Source organism: Rosa rugosa, chromosome 3, assembly GCF_958449725.1.
Source record: "Rosa rugosa chromosome 3, drRosRugo1.1, whole genome shotgun sequence".
NCBI classification, from domain to species: Eukaryota; Viridiplantae; Streptophyta; class Magnoliopsida; order Rosales; family Rosaceae; genus Rosa; species Rosa rugosa.
The window spans coordinates 41,990,590-42,006,831 of NC_084822.1; the positions used below are offsets into that span (position 1 = coordinate 41,990,590).

At 39.5% G+C, this 16,242-nt stretch overlaps 3 protein-coding genes across 3 annotated transcripts; 1 reads left to right on the forward strand and 2 right to left on the reverse strand.

Moving 5' to 3' along the window:
- Nucleotides 1-75: 75 nt before the first annotated feature.
- Nucleotides 76-1,761, forward strand: LOC133738987 (H/ACA ribonucleoprotein complex subunit 3-like protein). Its single transcript, XM_062166692.1, has 4 exons — nucleotides 76-160; nucleotides 412-489; nucleotides 705-747; nucleotides 1,443-1,761. Exons 2-4 carry the CDS (start codon nucleotides 436-438, stop codon nucleotides 1,538-1,540), a joined length of 195 nt encoding a protein of 64 aa, XP_062022676.1. The 5' UTR covers nucleotides 76-160; nucleotides 412-435; the 3' UTR covers nucleotides 1,541-1,761.
- Nucleotides 1,762-2,282: 521 nt separating this feature from the next.
- LOC133737748 (F-box protein At5g49610-like) lies at nucleotides 2,283-3,762 on the reverse strand. The gene is made up of 2 exons (XM_062165248.1): nucleotides 2,680-3,762; nucleotides 2,283-2,312 (listed from the first exon to the last, which is right to left on the reverse strand). The coding sequence occupies exons 1-2, from the start codon at nucleotides 3,760-3,762 to the stop codon at nucleotides 2,283-2,285; spliced, it is 1,113 nt and encodes a 370-aa protein (XP_062021232.1).
- A 10,715-nt stretch (nucleotides 3,763-14,477) lies between these two features.
- On the reverse strand, nucleotides 14,478-16,038 carry LOC133736991 (serine carboxypeptidase-like 50). Its single transcript, XM_062164622.1, has one exon. It carries the CDS (start codon nucleotides 15,924-15,926, stop codon nucleotides 14,580-14,582), a length of 1,347 nt encoding a protein of 448 aa, XP_062020606.1. The 5' UTR covers nucleotides 15,927-16,038; the 3' UTR covers nucleotides 14,478-14,579.
- Between the last annotated feature and the right edge of the window lie 204 nt (nucleotides 16,039-16,242).

Below are 16,242 nucleotides of genomic sequence, written 5' to 3' on the forward strand. Positions count from 1 at the left end.
GGTTTCAGATCCGATTGGAGGATCCGATATAAGGGCAATTTTGGAATTTCGAGATAAAGAAAGGCGTATATATATTATATAGTGTGTAAAATCTCAGGAGTCTTCCTCTTCTTAAACCCTAGGGCGAACCCTCCTCCGCGCCTACATTTGAGCTTTTCAGGTATGAATTTTTAGGGTTTTTCTTACAAGAATTTTTTTTCTTTTTGTTTAGGGTTTATGAATTTTATGCGTGGAAATCTTTAAGATTATGTTTGCGAATGTTTTTTTTCTGGGTCTGAAATCAGTTGGGTATGATGTGATTTTTCATGTTTAGGGGTTATGAGTTTGATGATGGAATTGTTGGGCGGATTATTGGGGTTTCATAGCAAGAATCGTGTGTTGGGTTAATGTGGTATTGGTTTGATTTTTCAGGAGGTTGAATAAGAAAGAGTTACTATGTATCTTCAGTTCTACATCAACGAGAATGGTGATAAAGTCTACACCACCAAGGTTTGTGATGATTGTCAGTGTTGTAGCTCTTTTTATAACACATTAGCTAATAAACATGTACTGGTACATAATTTTGAGGTTTTAAGTACAATGGGGAAGACCGGCTGAATGCGACTATTATTGGTTTATATCCATGTGTTGGGTTGTTGGCCTTTGGATTTTTTCTCCATTGGTTTCTGTTATCACTTAGCTTTTATTGCTTTTTCTGAATGCAGAAAGAATCACCACTGGGGCTTGCTACGCAATCTGCCCACCCTGGTAAGATAGTTGTTTTTATTCCGCTCAACTGCATTTGTTGTTGATGTAGTAGTCTGAATAGGCTTTTCTGGAATTTGTATTGTGTCTTGCTGCAGCTGTTGGATAATAAGGGTCATTGTGGTATATCTTTCTTTTTTCTGTTTCTGTTTGTTTTTTTTTTTTTTGCTTCTGTTTTGTGTAAAAATGACCTTGCGTTCGGTAAACAATGCAGTCTTAGGATCCTGAATCTGCTAACATTATCATTACAGACAGCTGAAACACACTCTAGTTCTAAATTCCTAGCTGATAACCTTTTATTCCATTCAAAGTTTCTAGATCCTTAAAATTGAAATTTTCCTATGGGCATTTTAGTTTGTTGCTAGTCTAATTCAGCATATACAGTCGCTGGAACTTTGTATTCTTTATGGAGTTCAAATAATGCCTGTAGTATGATATGATCTAAGCGACTGCATACTGTATACATTTGGTGTAGGTTTCTTAGAAGGAAAATGCTTTTGAGATGAATTCCACTGCTGATAATTTAGTTGATTGGCACCGGATTGGGCCACAATAGTTGTTTCTTTTCATTGATCTAATTTTTTAATTTGAGATGATTGGCTCAGGGAGAAAGTTCTCTATCTGCTGACTGTTTCATGAAAAAGGTTCCTGGTTCCTTTTTGTTTCTAACCTGCTTCAATCTCCTTTATCAATTGCAGCCCGCTTCTCCCCTGATGACAAGTATTCAAGGCAAAGATATCTTCTGAAGAAGCGCTTTGGATTGTTGCCAACCCAGCAGTCTCCTCTCAAATACTGAAGATTTCATAGGGGGCGGTCAGCTGCATTCATGTCTTCTATATGGTGTTTCCACCAGTCTGAAAAGTCTTCCTTTGGAACTGGAACTGTCTATGACTTGATAGGAATGTTATCTTGTTGAACATTTGCTTTTGGGACTGTAATGTAGTAGTAGCACAGATCGTTATAGACTGCTTATTGTTATCTTAAGCGTACTTGATTTCTATAAATACTTTTTGAAAAGCTCTGGCGGTTTATCTACTAATCTCTAGGATTATAGGTTTAAATAATATTTGAGCTCAGACTCACAGGTGCATTCATATAGTAAACCGCCAGAATTGAATCTTCTAATAGGAAATGTCTTTTGAGAAATGTGGAGATTTGATTCATTTGATCAGACTTTGGGAATGATGGGGTCACTTGTTTTTGATGAGAATGATAGGGTTACTTCTAGGCTTTTATCTTGTTAAACATAATAATTCATACAGAAAGTACAGTACCTTACTTCCTGCAAACAAGACAGGTTAACACTTGAGGGATTTAGAGATTGGTAATATCAGAGTACTCAACTCCATTTGTAGATTTATAGAACAGTACGTTTCCTTCAAACAAGAACATCATCAATGAATATGCATATACAAATTAGACCGCGCAGAAGGTCATACATTGCATTATATCAACCACTCCACTCCAGAACCAGGCTCTCATTCCAAAAGCATCTTCAATGGCCACATGCTTTTGCAGCAACGATTGAAATCTGCAGCCTACATATACAACTGCGGTATACCAGACCTCTGCATGTTACAACAACCAATTAGGTCATGGTAGGATCATTAAACATCTAGAGTGTGAGATCAAGTCCAGAGGTCGAATGATCTGAACCATATTTAAATTGGAATCAAGTCTAACAAAAATAGTAGGATTCGGGATCAATGGACTGATATAAGAGCAATGAAGATGCATTAATACTAGTTGAAACTTTAATTTTGACTTATATCTGTTACAAAAAGAAGACTTCGAACTTTCATTGAACTGATAACCATTTTGACTTGATCCACTTACAACTTTGATCATCTATACATTACCTATTTACTATGGCTGGACATTGCTCTCTGCATAACTTACTGCAAATCTAAAAAAATTGTTTCTTTCTCCATGTACCTTTCTCAATGCCTCGGTTATAGGGTTATACAAAAACAGGTTGTCCGGCTCATTATGTGCACCAACTTCATATCCTTTTTTGCTGAAAACAAATTGATCCTTCCAAACTCCTCTCAATAACAACCAACTTCCTTCACATAGTGACGGCCATCTGATTCTCATTTGTTCAATCCAATCAGATTCCTGATCAGCAGTACTGTCCACCCAAAGCACTAAGTTGTCACCCTGATCCACACCTACAACTGCAAGTGAATTTCTCCATGAAACTAATGTTGGGAAGACGCCATTGTCACTGACATAGCGTATTTCTTCTGGTAGTGATTTACATATATCCTTGAAGGCCTCATCATGTAAACTAAACGAAACGACAGCAAACCCATTGGATGTATGCTCTACCAACCAATACAGCACTCCATTCAAGGTAGTAGACTGATTTGTATAACACATTTTACATGATGCAAGTCCAATTCTCGACTCAACTACTCTCCAAGAAGGTGTATTCTGGGTGAAGACTGCGGCTCCAAAATCAAGTTTTAGGGGATCATCCGGATCATCACTACCATATGGGAAAACTTCCACCATTTTGTACACATTGGTGCTATGCATGAAATCAAAACCTATAAGAGGATAGGAAGTAGCATTCTCAAGTTCCTCCTCAAAGGAATGACGATGATAACTAAATTGTGTTGTTGCTGGGTTCCATACTATTATGGCTAATACATTACCATCAAGAAACTTATTACAGCAAACTAACCCATTACTAGATCCCACAAAATCTAAATCCCATCTTGCATCGTTGGGGAGGAAAGGTATATTCAAACTTGAAAGTGCCGTTTCTTCGTCGGCAAGTAATGAGATTCCAGCTGGTTTCTGATCAGCAAGAAAAGAAGAGGAGATGAGGAGGAGGCGGCGAGAGCTGTGAAGACGATGTCTGTCAAGGAAATATGAAGTTCTAGTGAGAGCATTCCACTCTTTCGATACACACCTAAACCTATATATAGACTTGAGAGGCAGTTTTGAGAGAATTTCTACTAGAACACTTTCATCAGCTACGGCCAGAAAATTAGAGCTTCCAGCTTCCATTCTGTTGAAACTATGAGAGAGGCAATAAACACAACAATAATTAACTTGGTCTGTTCTTGTATTTTTAGATATTATAGTGGTATTACCAGCCAAACTCGATATCAAACTAGAAAACCTATTCCATCTAGGAGTAGGAAACATAATATACTCAACCCAAGAAGTAGCAAAATAAATCTTTTGTTGCTTGCTGGAACTTATTTATATAATTTCAGGCGTATTTCCAAATTGAATCCCTGATAGTGTTATATATATATATATATATATATATATATATATATATATATATATATATATATATATATATATATATATATATATATCTCGATCTGAGTCCCTTTGGTGTGGGCTTGTGAGTAATGATGTATGAGATGGGCACCATAATATATATGGACTTGAAATTTTGAGATGATATTAGAATGTGTACTGATGAGATTCTCTAGCTCTAATGATATGTGTCCTTAATCCGCTCACTAGTTCATTAAAAGGGTCCCTTGTTCTTTTTGTTGCTTGATTCGTTCTTATTAAATTACAGCTTGGCCGCTTCTTCCCTGGTGACAAGTATTAAACACTTCACAGGCTTGATCCAGTCAGCTGCATTCATGTCTTTGGTGTTTCACCCGGCAGCTGGAAGTGTCTATCACTTCATAGAGTGTTATCTTGATCGAAATTTGCTTTAGGGACGCTTTAATATAGTAGTAGTACAGATGGTTGCAGACTGCTTATTGTTGTCAAGTTTTTAAAGTCTTGATTTCTATAAATTTGCTAAATCACTCGCTTATTATCTTCTAGAACTTTAGGACTTGTGGAGCTCACATATATTCGCTCAAACACACAAGCTTCCTAGTAAAATGAGAGAGTTGAATCTTCTACTAAGAAATGGCTTATCTTCTGCACTGGAATTGAGGAAACAATGTATATTTTAGTCATCTTTCTAGTTGTTTTAGAGGGCCTAATTCCACTGATCCCTGTTTGTTATTTAATTTGATTTTTGGAAATACTAGGGTGATTTTTAAATTAATTGTAAGTCTTTTTTTTCCAGGGAGCTTGATAAGTTCTGTAAGGGATATGTTTCACATGAGCTTAACAGATATCCTGTTCTAAAGCCTAAAATAAAAATCTGTCATGAAATCCAATAATCAATCTGACTTGCAACATAGAATTGGTAATGAAAAGTTGAAAACTGCTGAATCAACCATTGCTTCCATAATGAATCAACTTAGATTTATAAGAGAAACAGCACCATTACAAGTTCAACAGGAAATAGTTCAGAGCATTCAAACATTACATTGAACATTTTATACATAAACGATGGATATCCAAAGAAGAAAACATAAATAAGCCACAAGAGATTGCAAAACAAGCATAGCTATTCTGGACCATGTTCTTTCAAGAGGACATCACTTCAGAAACTCGGTTGAATCCATAGATGGGATTCTCTGATTTCTTTAAACCCGGTATTGAAGGAATTGCTGAAGTCTCGATCAATTGTCCCATCCTCCATATTAAAAATACCAACATCTAAGTCAACGAATGGAGAGACCCTTTTGCTGTTTCAGGAAATATATGCAATTGGACAGCATATGATCTCCAACAATACAATCCCGAAGCTGTACACGTCTGCTTTCACTGTTATCGACATGTTCCTGTGCCATTAAACACTTCACAGGCTTGATCCGGTCAGCTGCATTCATGTCTTTGGTGTTTCACCCGGCAATTGGAAGTGACTAGCTGTCACTTCATAGAGAGTTATCTTGTTCGAAATTTGCTTTAGGGACTCTGTAATATAGTACAGATGGTTGCAGACTGCTTATTGTTGTCAAGTCTTGATTTCTATAAATTTGCTAAATCACTCGCTTATTATCTTCTACAACTTGAGGACTTGTGGAGCTCACATATGCGCTCAAACACACAAGTTTCTCTTTGGTATTTATAGTAAACTCTAGGACAGTAAAACATTTAGGAATTGCTTAAAGAAGAATGCTAGTATTGATAGACTGGTATTGCTTATCAAATATCATACAGTATGCTGCCACTTGACTTCAGCATGAGAACCATTCGAATCTGATCCGCTTCGTATAACTGATGCAAGTACAGCAATAATTGAGCACATAAAAATATAAATTGAAACACGTAAAAGATCATACATTGCGTTGTATAAACCATTACACATCACCTTGAGTTCAATATCTCTTCACTACAGACTAGTATAACACAGCACCACTACAGTAAAGCCTAAAATAAAAATCTGTCATGAAATCCAATAATCAATCTGACTTGCAACATAGAATTGGTAATGAAAACTGCTGAATCAACCATTGCTTCCATAATGAATAAACTTGGATTTATAAGAGAAACAGCACCATTACAAGTTCAACAGGAAATAGTTCAAAGCATTCAAACATTACATTGAACATTTAATACATAAAACGATGGATATCCAAAGAAGAAAACATAAATAAGGCATAAGAGATTACAAAACAAGCATAGCTATCCTGGACCATGTTCTTTCAAGAGGACATCACTTCAGAAACTCGGTTGAATCCATAGATGGGATTCTCTGATTTCTTCAAACCCGGAATTGAAGGAATTGCTGAAGTCTCGATCAATTGTCCCATCCTCCATATTAAAAATACCAACATCTAAGTCAACGAATGGAGTGACCCTTTTGCTGTTCAGGAAATATATGCAATTGGGCTTGCATCCGGAATTGCCTGAGCCCTCGATAGAGAATGAAGAACTGCTGTTACTCAAGAAGAGGGCTCTATTACCCAAATCCTTTACCTCTGAGTCGGACCATGAATTGCCATTACTGAATGGGACCTTGAAAACCCTGCAGCCAATAGTTGATTCATAATGATTATGGTAGGAAGTACACAAAACCACCAATAGGGACCCTGCAGATTCCACCAGATATAGCTGTTTAATGCCCTTCTTAGGACCTAGAAGTTGCTCCTCACTCGGAATCTCTGGAGCAACAACACTCAAATGTGCTCGCTTAGGGTCATCAATTTCACAAACAACAGAAACACGGCCAGACTGGTCCACAACGTAGAAACTTCCTTGATAGTGTGTGAGATCCCTAATGAAATTGTGGCCCTCAAATCTGAGATGTTTCCAACCTTGGCCGCCCAGTCCTGGTCTGCAAAATCCCAAAGTAGTAGCTGTCTGAAACATGACTATATAATCCAATGTGGAACGAGGATTGGACGACAAAGCAAACTTCCAAATATTCTCGAGCGGACAGCGCAGCAAACCAGGAAGTTGAATTTGGGCATGATGATTTGATGGGTGGAGCATATTAAATTTCAATTCCCCTTGATCACTAGTTACAGTAAGCAGCCATCCTAGGGAAGCAAAGCAGGTCTTACCACTGGTTTCTGGGAGATTGGAGTTGTAAATCTCACCTTTTGCGACGGAGTAAAACTGAACCATGGAGGCATCAATCCTCTTCGGAAGCATAAGAAGAGGAACTTGATCAGCGCCGAATGATTTCCGCACTGCAGTGATAAACTTGTTCCAGAAAAATGCCAGCCTTTCGCCGAGAGAGACAAGGTAATTCGGAAGAGAATCGCACCACCCGGTAGCCATTTGAGGTTGTAGAGAAGAAACGACACTTATAAGTCAGAGAATTTTTTTTTGAAAAGAATCAGAGGATTGGTTTTTGGCAATCGAAAGAAAACAACTTGTTGGCGAGAGAGAGATAGAAAGAGAGAGCGAGTCTGGAGTTTATATATAGATGTTATAGTGATTACCAGATCAAACTAGAAAACCCAATCCATCTAGGAGTAGGAAACATAATATACTCGAACTAAGACTGGCAAAATAGGATTTGGCTCCTCTAAAAGTGAGGATTGTGTGAAGTTATATAAATTTCATAAAATCTTAATCATTTAATTAATCCAATGGTAACTAAAGTGGCCAAATCAGCTTATGTAATTTTAACTGGTATTGTGCACAAACTGTCCTTAACTCCATCACATCAAATTCATTTATGTTTCGCTCTATATGTTCTTCCAATGGAAAACTTTCAAGGTTACGAGAATGTAAATCAAATAAGTTAATATTGCCTCTATATTCAGTTTATACTCTTCTCTAGGCTAAAGTGGGTGAGGATTTCTTATGGCTTTGGATTAATACTTACTCACCAATGATTAAATAAACGAGGATAATTAAAAAGGCCATAAACAAATTTGGATGAGTATGGAGTAAATTAAAGCAACCATTCATCAAAGAGCAGAGGTTGGAAATTCCCTGGTCAGCTATTTACTTTGCAGTTTCTTTGAATACTGAATAAGACAGCTGAAAGTCCTTTGCTATTCACAACAATACTGAAAGTGTCTTCACGTGAAAGCCTCTAGATTCCAAAACTGAAAACTATAATTCATAATGAAATTGAAATAACAGTTGAAAGTTGATATTGGGGAAGATAGGAGGAAATGAGAATAGTTAGGAGTTGGATCCCTAGCTCACAAAGGATCGATCAAACTTCCCAACTCATGAGAGGAGGCTGTTATGTTTACGGGAAAAACCAAAAAGGTTAGATTAACGGCAACGTTAAATGGTTTAAGGTATAAAAAGATGATGTGGACTCTTGTAACCATTGGATTACCTAAAGGGTTAAGATTTTATGAAATTTACTAAATTCACACAATCCTCACTTTAGAGGAGCCGAATCCACACAGACACATATATATGGGGAGGGGTTTCAAATTCATACCACTTTCGAGTACATTAAACAAGGCTCAAAAATATCATTTCATCTTTGAATCTCCGCACGTATTGTCGGATGGATTCACCCACTTGAGGAACAACCCACTCTCATTTTTTCCCATATGCATACCTAGTAAAAAGAGTATAAGTAGTATACCCAGTCCCTCAATTTAATGAATTTTCATCGGTAGGAGCGATGGGCGGTGTGTATACAAAGGGCAAGTCGAAGAGAGAATATCATACAGTATGTATGCCACTTGAGGTCAGCATGAAACCCATTCGAATCTGATCCACTACGTTTAATTTATGCAAGAACATCAATAATGAGCAATATATAAACATAAATTGAACCGCGCAAAAGATCATACAGTGCATTGTATAAACCATCACACATAATACAGCACTACTTTCATTCCAGAGCACTTCAACATACATACACGACTGCAATTTGAATCAGTTATGTCATGGTAGGATCATTAAAAGATGTGTTTAAGTATATTGATGTTTGAGAGAGATTGATGAGAGAAGTGTGTATTATTATTGAGAATAGGAGCCCTATATATAGGGATTAGAAAGTGCTAGTTCTAATGTTACAAGGAATACCAATCCGTGTAGGATTGGGAAATCTAGAACCTTATCTCCTATTGCTACTCCTAGTTTGATAAGGCACACTAAGTCGATATTCCTTCAACACTCTCCCTTGTGCCGCTCAAACTTGGTGATGACGCTTCATCCGTTGCCTCGTTAAAAACCTTGCCAGGTAACAAAAACCCTGTGGGATAAAAATAACCCTGGTCGAAGGACAAAAAGAGCACAACACGTCCTTCACTCTTCGAGATCGAACATGTAGACATCATAACTCCCCCTGATGTCGATATCTCCCCCTGATTGCTACAATCGTGGGAGTTCGGATAACTTTCTCAATCCGATGATCTTCACATGTTTCTCGAAGGTGGATTTAGGTAACGACTTAGTGAATAAGTCCGCTACATTATCCTCTGATCGGATTTGATTCACTTCAATCTTTAGAAGTGATTGTTGTTGCTGATTATAAAAGAACTTAGGCGATATATGTTTGGTGTTGTCGCCCTTGATGAAACCTAACTTCATTTGTTCAATACAAGCTGCATTATCCTCATAAATGCATGTAGGTTCATCTGTGGTAGACTTCAAACCACAACTTCCTTGAATATGTCTAATTATAGACCTTAGCCATATACATTCACGAACGGCTTCATGTAGAGCAATAATCTCTGCATGATTCGAGGAAGTAGCAACAAGGGTCTATTTCGTAGACCTCCAAGATATCGCAATGCTTCCCATGGTAAAGACATAACCAATTTGGGAGCGACCTTTGTGAGGGTCAGAGAGGTACCCTGCATCAGCAAATCCCATCAAAACATCATTGTCGTTTTGATGGAGGGGAATTGGGTGAGGCCGGCCACCCTTGGTGTTGGTGGCGGCGTTGGCGACAATATGGCCGGCCACTCTGTCATGGTGCACGGTGGCTCTATGCCTAATGGGGTCCGATCCCATTCTTCCATCATTCATCTTCTCTCTGTAGGGATAAAATAGGCCCATATCAATCGTACCTCCTAGGTATCGAAAGATTGTCTTTACACCAATCCAATGGCGGCGTGTTGGCGCAGAGCTATGTCGAGCTAACAAGTTCATTGCAAAAGAGATGTCTGGTCTTGTGCATTGAGCTAAGTACAATAATGCGCCTATTGCACTTAAATAGGGCACTTCGGCCTCTAATGGTTCTTCGTCCTCATCCTTTGGACGAAACGGATCTTTTCCGGGCTCAAGACTACGACCAATCATGGGAGTACTCACAGGCTTTGCTTTATCTTCATTAAAGCACCTTAGGATTTTCTGAGTATATGCAGACTGATGGATCAAAATCCCATAACTACGGTGCTCGAGTTCTAAACCGAGACAAAACCGTGTTTTCCCAAGATCTTTCATCTCAAATTCGGATTTCAAGTATTTAGCAGTTTCCTTCAACTCATCTAGAGTTCCAATTAGGTTCATGTCATCGACATAAACTGCTACGATTGCAAATCCGGAACTTGTTCTTTTAATGAACACGCATGGGCATATTTCATTGTTAATATATCCCTTCCCAATCAAGTAGTCACTTAGACGGTTATACCACATCCGTCCGGATTGTTTTAATCCATATAGTGAGCGTTTTAATCTTATTGAAAACGCGCTCCGTGGTTTAGAGCCACTTGATTTGGGTAATTGAAGTCCATTTGGAACCTTCATATATATATCTCTGAATCTAGATCCCCATAGAGATATGCTGTAACCACATCCATAAGCTGCATGTCAAGTTTTTCGGAAACTACCAAACTGACAAGGTAGCGGAACGTTATAACGTCCATTACGGGAGAATATGTCTCCTCGTAGTCGATTCCAGGGCGTTGTGAGAAACCTTGCGCCACAAGGCGGGCTTTATATCTTACCACCTCATTTTTCTCATTACGCTTTCTAACAAAGACCCATTTATGGCCAACAGGCTTTACACTTGGGGGTGTCTGCGTTACAGGCCCAAATACCTGTCTCTTTGTTAGTGAATCCAATTCAACCTGGATCGCATCTTTCCATTTAGGCCAATCTGCTCTTCGTTTACATTCTTCAACAGAGCGAGGTTCGATATCATCATATTCTATAATTCCTTTTGCAATATGATATGCAAATGCATCATCAATCGCCATAGAATTTCTATCCATCATCTCATGTACACTAGTGTAATTTATGGAGATCTCTCTATTCTCTGGAGTTGGTTCTGACATTGGAGCGTCCCCCAATGATGTCTCTTGGACATAACCATAATCCGGAATATTCTCATGAGATGGATTATTCACATCGATGATTAATGGATTATTTTGTGCCAAACTCGCTTTCTTTCTTGGGCGAGAATCCATCGAACCTATGGGCCTCCCGAGCTTCCTGGCAGGAGCCGTGGGCCTAGCCATAACGTCACCATCATTGAGAGATGGGACGTTGGCGCCATGCTCATGCATTCTTGAGTTGGCGTCATGTCCTCTACTTTTAGGATGATCAGGGTGGTGAGCCCTTAACTTAATTATTTGTGCTAGGAGTTTAGCAAATGCAGCGTTCCTTGTGGACAATAGCATGACATGTGACCAGCGTGTCGATGCATCAACCAATACCATAAAATATCGAAATGGTCCGCATGATGGTTGAATAGGTCCACAAATATCACCTTGGATTCTTTGCAAGAATGGTATATTTTCTTTGGTGTCCTTTGCATAGGATGGTCTCGATCCTAACTTTGCTAAAGAGCAGGCTTTGCAGAACGAATAATGGGCTTTAGAAATAACCAATGAGGATTTTGGTTGAGCCAGGAAGTCACAATTGACTTTAGAAGTAGAAATTGGAGTCAGGGGAGCAGAGGTGGCGTCAAAGCCACCCTTGAGCCGCAGGGGGATGGCGGCGCCGGCTAGTGGTGGCCGGACTTGAAGGGGGAAGGCGTCGTGAGGCGCAGGTGCTCCTCCTTGATCCAAATTTCGAGTTTTACTTCCTTTCGTTCTGAAAAAGGGATGTCCGTGTGAAGTCTTTAATATACGGATCATCATGTCACGACCTGGGTGTCCCAAACGGTCGTGCCAAAGCCTATATGTGTCGGAATCCCATAAATCATCTCTCATGACATGGTTGGATTCAATGACTCGAATAGTGGTTGCATACAACCCACTAGAGCGACACATAAGTCTCTCTAAGACTCGTTTATGTCCGTAGTCATTAGAGGTGATGCAAAGGAACTCTTGTCCATTCTCACAATGTGTTTCCACATGAAAACCATTGGCTCTTATATCTTTTAAGTAATAAAGTTCGAAAAAATATGTCCATGACATGAAAAATAAATCGATACTTTATTAATAATAGCCAATGATTACATCAAAGTTTCTTGACCAAAATCTAATCCAACATAAAAATCAAACCGTAGACAAATCGTAGTCACTCAATCCGTTCGGTAATTTCAATTTGGTTATGACCAGGTAAGGTAAGGCGAGATTTTGGTGGAGCGTTGCTCACTTTTAAAACCGTTCTCTCATATCAAACCTTGCCTAGACATCACAATTACTCTTGAGTACGCCTAGAGGGAAAGAGTTAATACAATAAGTCATTTTATTGATTTAAGGCATAATTGCCATTACATAATTCTTGGAAATAATAAAGACTATAAAAATCTGCGACATTTTGTCTTCATCGCCAGATTTAAAGTCTTTGTGAACTCGATGTCTTGATCACCATGATGCGACTACCTTCGTAGGTACATTGCAAATTCAGGTCCATTGATCAGACGTTCCATATCAGAAATAGACACCATAAAGAGGATTCTCCCTTGATTGAGGCGCATTGGCGCAATATGCATAGTCCCTAGGACTGGTGGCGTTGGAAAGTGGTGCCCATGGCCAACGTTGGCTCCATGGTTTCCAACCCTATTTCCCTCAAAATTGGGAAATCTAGAACCTTCTCTCCTATTGCTACTCCTAGTTTGATAAGGCACACTAAGTCGATATTCCTTCAACAAGATGTAATTAATACCAGTTGAAACTTTGATTTTGATTATGTCTGTATGAAAAGAAGACTTTGAACTCTCATTAAACCGACGAAGCCACTTAATCCACTTACTACTTTGATCATCCATATATTAATAACGTACTGTTTACTCTAGCTGGACGTTGCTCTCTGCAAAACCTACTACCGAATAAAAGTAGACGTTTCTTTCTCCATTTACCTTTCTCAATGTCTGGGTTATAGGGTCATACAAAAACAGGTTCCCTGGTTCATTGTCTGCACCAGCTTCAACTTCATTTTTGGTGAAAACAGTTGATCCTTCCAAACTCAATGTAGAATAAGAAAGATGGCAGACCGTCTGATTCTTATTTGTAGAATCCAAGAACTAGTGTTAGTTTCTTGATCAGTAGTAGTATCCACCCAAGTCACAACTTAATTGGTCGTCCTCCTCCACCGGAAGGTAGCCTAAAACTGTAAGTGAATTTTTCCATCGACTTAATTGCATATGCAACAAAATATCCTTACTAAGATGGCGTATTTCTCCTGGTAATGGTTTCCATGTATCCTTGAAGGCCTCATCATGTAAACTGAACGAAACGAGAGCCACCCCAGCTGGTTTATTCTCTACCAACCAATACAGCACTCCATTCACAGTTATTGAGTGAGTATTAAACCCTTTACATGATGTAAGTCCAAGTTCCGGTTCAACTACTCTCCAAGAATTTCTATTAGGATTGAACACTCTGGCTTGAAAAGTAAGTTGGTTCGGATCATTAATGGGATTAACATAAGGGCGAACTGTCACCAACTTGTATGCACTAATGCTGTGCATGAAATCAACGATCAGACGATAGTAATAAGTAGCATTCTCAACTCTTTTCTCCAAAACAATAGGAAAATAATTAAATTGTTCTGTTGCTGAGTTCCATACTACTGTGGCTATTCGAGTACCCTTGAGCAAGGTAACGCAACAAACTAACCCATTACTAGATCCCACAAATTTTAAATCCCATCTTGCATCGTTGGGGAGGAAAGGTACACTCAAACTTGAAACTGCCGTTTCTTCGTCAGCAAGTAATGAGATTCCAACTTTCTTATTACTAATTCCGGCAGCAAGAGAGGATGAGGAGAAGACGGCGAGAGCTGTGAAGACGATGTCTGTCCAGGAAATAACTAGTTTTGGTGAGATAATCCCACTCTTTTGATACACACCTAAACCTACATATAGACTTGAGAGGCAATCTTAAGAGAATTTCTACTAGAATACTTTCATCAGCTATAGCCAAAAAACTAGCTCCAGGTTCCATTCCGTAGAAACTATGAGAGAGGCAATAAACTCGGTGTTCATTAAGTTTTGCTTTCTAGATGGAGGTGTACATATATGTAGGTTACCATAATAATGATATTACTAAACCAAACTAGCTAGAAAACCTAATCATTCTAGCAATGAATTAGCAAAATCAATCTAGGAGTCTAGGACTAACATATATGATATGCTGAACAGCTTAACCTGATTACTGTCTAATACAACAATAAACAATATTGTTTTTGGTTCATATTGATGACAGGTTATGCTCCTCCACATTGGCAAACAACCCTTTACCCAAAACCCAGTCTTCAATCATTGCTTGAGCTCTTAATGGCTGGTCAGCAGGCACAAGATGACCAGCCCCTGAGACCAAAACAAAGCTCAGACTCCCCCATTTCTGAACATAACCGGCAACCTCTCCACCCAATCTCCAAACTCTCCTATCCGCCGACAGAAACCTCTCTATCCCCTCCCATTTCATGGTCTTCACCCAAGCCTCATTCGCAACCACGCCGCATCTCATATCAAACTGCCCCTGGTACAACAAAACCTTGCTCTTCCTCACCAACTCTTCCACCATGTACTTCACACTCTTCATCATATCCTCATGCAATACCTCCCCCACCAAATGGCTACATTCCTCGAAAACTATGGACTCATTCGACACCCCCAAAGCCTTCCTCACCTCCTCATTCCTCAATAACTCCCCAACCAAATGCGTTTCATAGCTAGCATTCCTTCTGATATCATACAAAGTGGGCAACCCGGTCATGTCTTGCAACCTATCCAACACTCTGCTTCTTGCAATTTTCGCCTCGCTCCATTTCCCAGCTCTAGAGAAATCCACTGCCTCAAATTGAAGTTCCTCTACCTCCCTCTTCTGCCTCTCATTGATCAAACCCGAAAAGTAAGCATTTACAGCATGAGTTTTCACTTGGATCACCGGGTCTGTCTCCCCATTTCCTATAGCAACCCCAGCCAAATTCACATGCCGATCGGACCCAGAACTCTCAGCATCAATATTCCTCTGCAAAATGTAGTACCCAATTGCCGGAATATACTTGCCTGCATAGCTCTCCCCAGTGATGTAAACAGGCCTCGACCTAAACACAGGATCAAGCTCAATGAACTCGGTAATTGCAGCGAACAGGTGTTGTGCAACCGCAAACTGGTTTCTTGGAATCTCTTCGGGTGTGGAAGCTATACTGAACCCGGTTCCGATGGGATTGTCGAGAAAAACCAAGCCGAAGATGCGGTTCCAGGAACCGGAGTTGGGTTCCAAGGTGAGGGGATCAGAGGGGTGTTTGTGGAAATTGACGCGCCAGGGACCGAGCTCGAAGAAGTTGCCGACCATGGAGGAGCAGCCGGGGCCGCCCTGGAGCCAAATGAGGAGTGGGGTTTGGGAGAGAGGTGAAGTTGGGTTCTGGGCTTCATAGAAGGTGTAGAATATTGCTGAGGTTGTGGTGGGGTTGACTGGAAGGTAGCCTGACTTGGTGGGGAGGGCTTGTTTTGGGAGGAGAGGTGGTGGTGAGGCTGTGATGGTGTGGATGATGAAGAAGAAGAGGAAGCAGAGGACTGTTGTCGACTCCATTGCAGACCCTCCTAGAGTTGAGTTGTTCGTCGGATTGCTGATAAAGATTATAGGGCATTATTGGCTACTTTTCACTATACATGTTGCCAAATATACCATACACACCAATGTAGATGATGATTCCTAATTGGCATATATTATACGAGTAATTTTAATGGTGTATTTGGCATGGCGTGTATAATTTTTGTAGGGTGGAGAATAATGAGGTACGAAGAATCTGCAAGATCAGTAATATGATATTCGCTTCATGAAAAATAATTAAAATATATTCTTTGACATACATTTAAATTTTAAAAAAGAAGCGAAATTATGAAAT

Coding starts and splice junctions, on each gene's coding strand:
- LOC133738987 (XM_062166692.1), top strand. CDS start 436: ATGTATCTTCAGTTCTACATCAACGAGAATGGTGATAAAGTCTACACC. Junction 490..704: donor ATAAAGTCTACACCACCAAG/GTTTGTGATGAT, acceptor TTCTGAATGCAG/AAAGAATCACCACTGGGGCT. Junction 748..1,442: donor TACGCAATCTGCCCACCCTG/GTAAGATAGTTG, acceptor TATCAATTGCAG/CCCGCTTCTCCCCTGATGAC.
- LOC133737748 (XM_062165248.1), bottom strand. CDS start 3,762: ATGGAAGCTGGAAGCTCTAATTTTCTGGCCGTAGCTGATGAAAGTGTT. Junction 2,313..2,679: donor TAACCGAGGCATTGAGAAAG/GTACATGGAGAA, acceptor TGTAACATGCAG/AGGTCTGGTATACCGCAGTT.
- LOC133736991 (XM_062164622.1), bottom strand. CDS start 15,926: ATGGAGTCGACAACAGTCCTCTGCTTCCTCTTCTTCTTCATCATCCAC.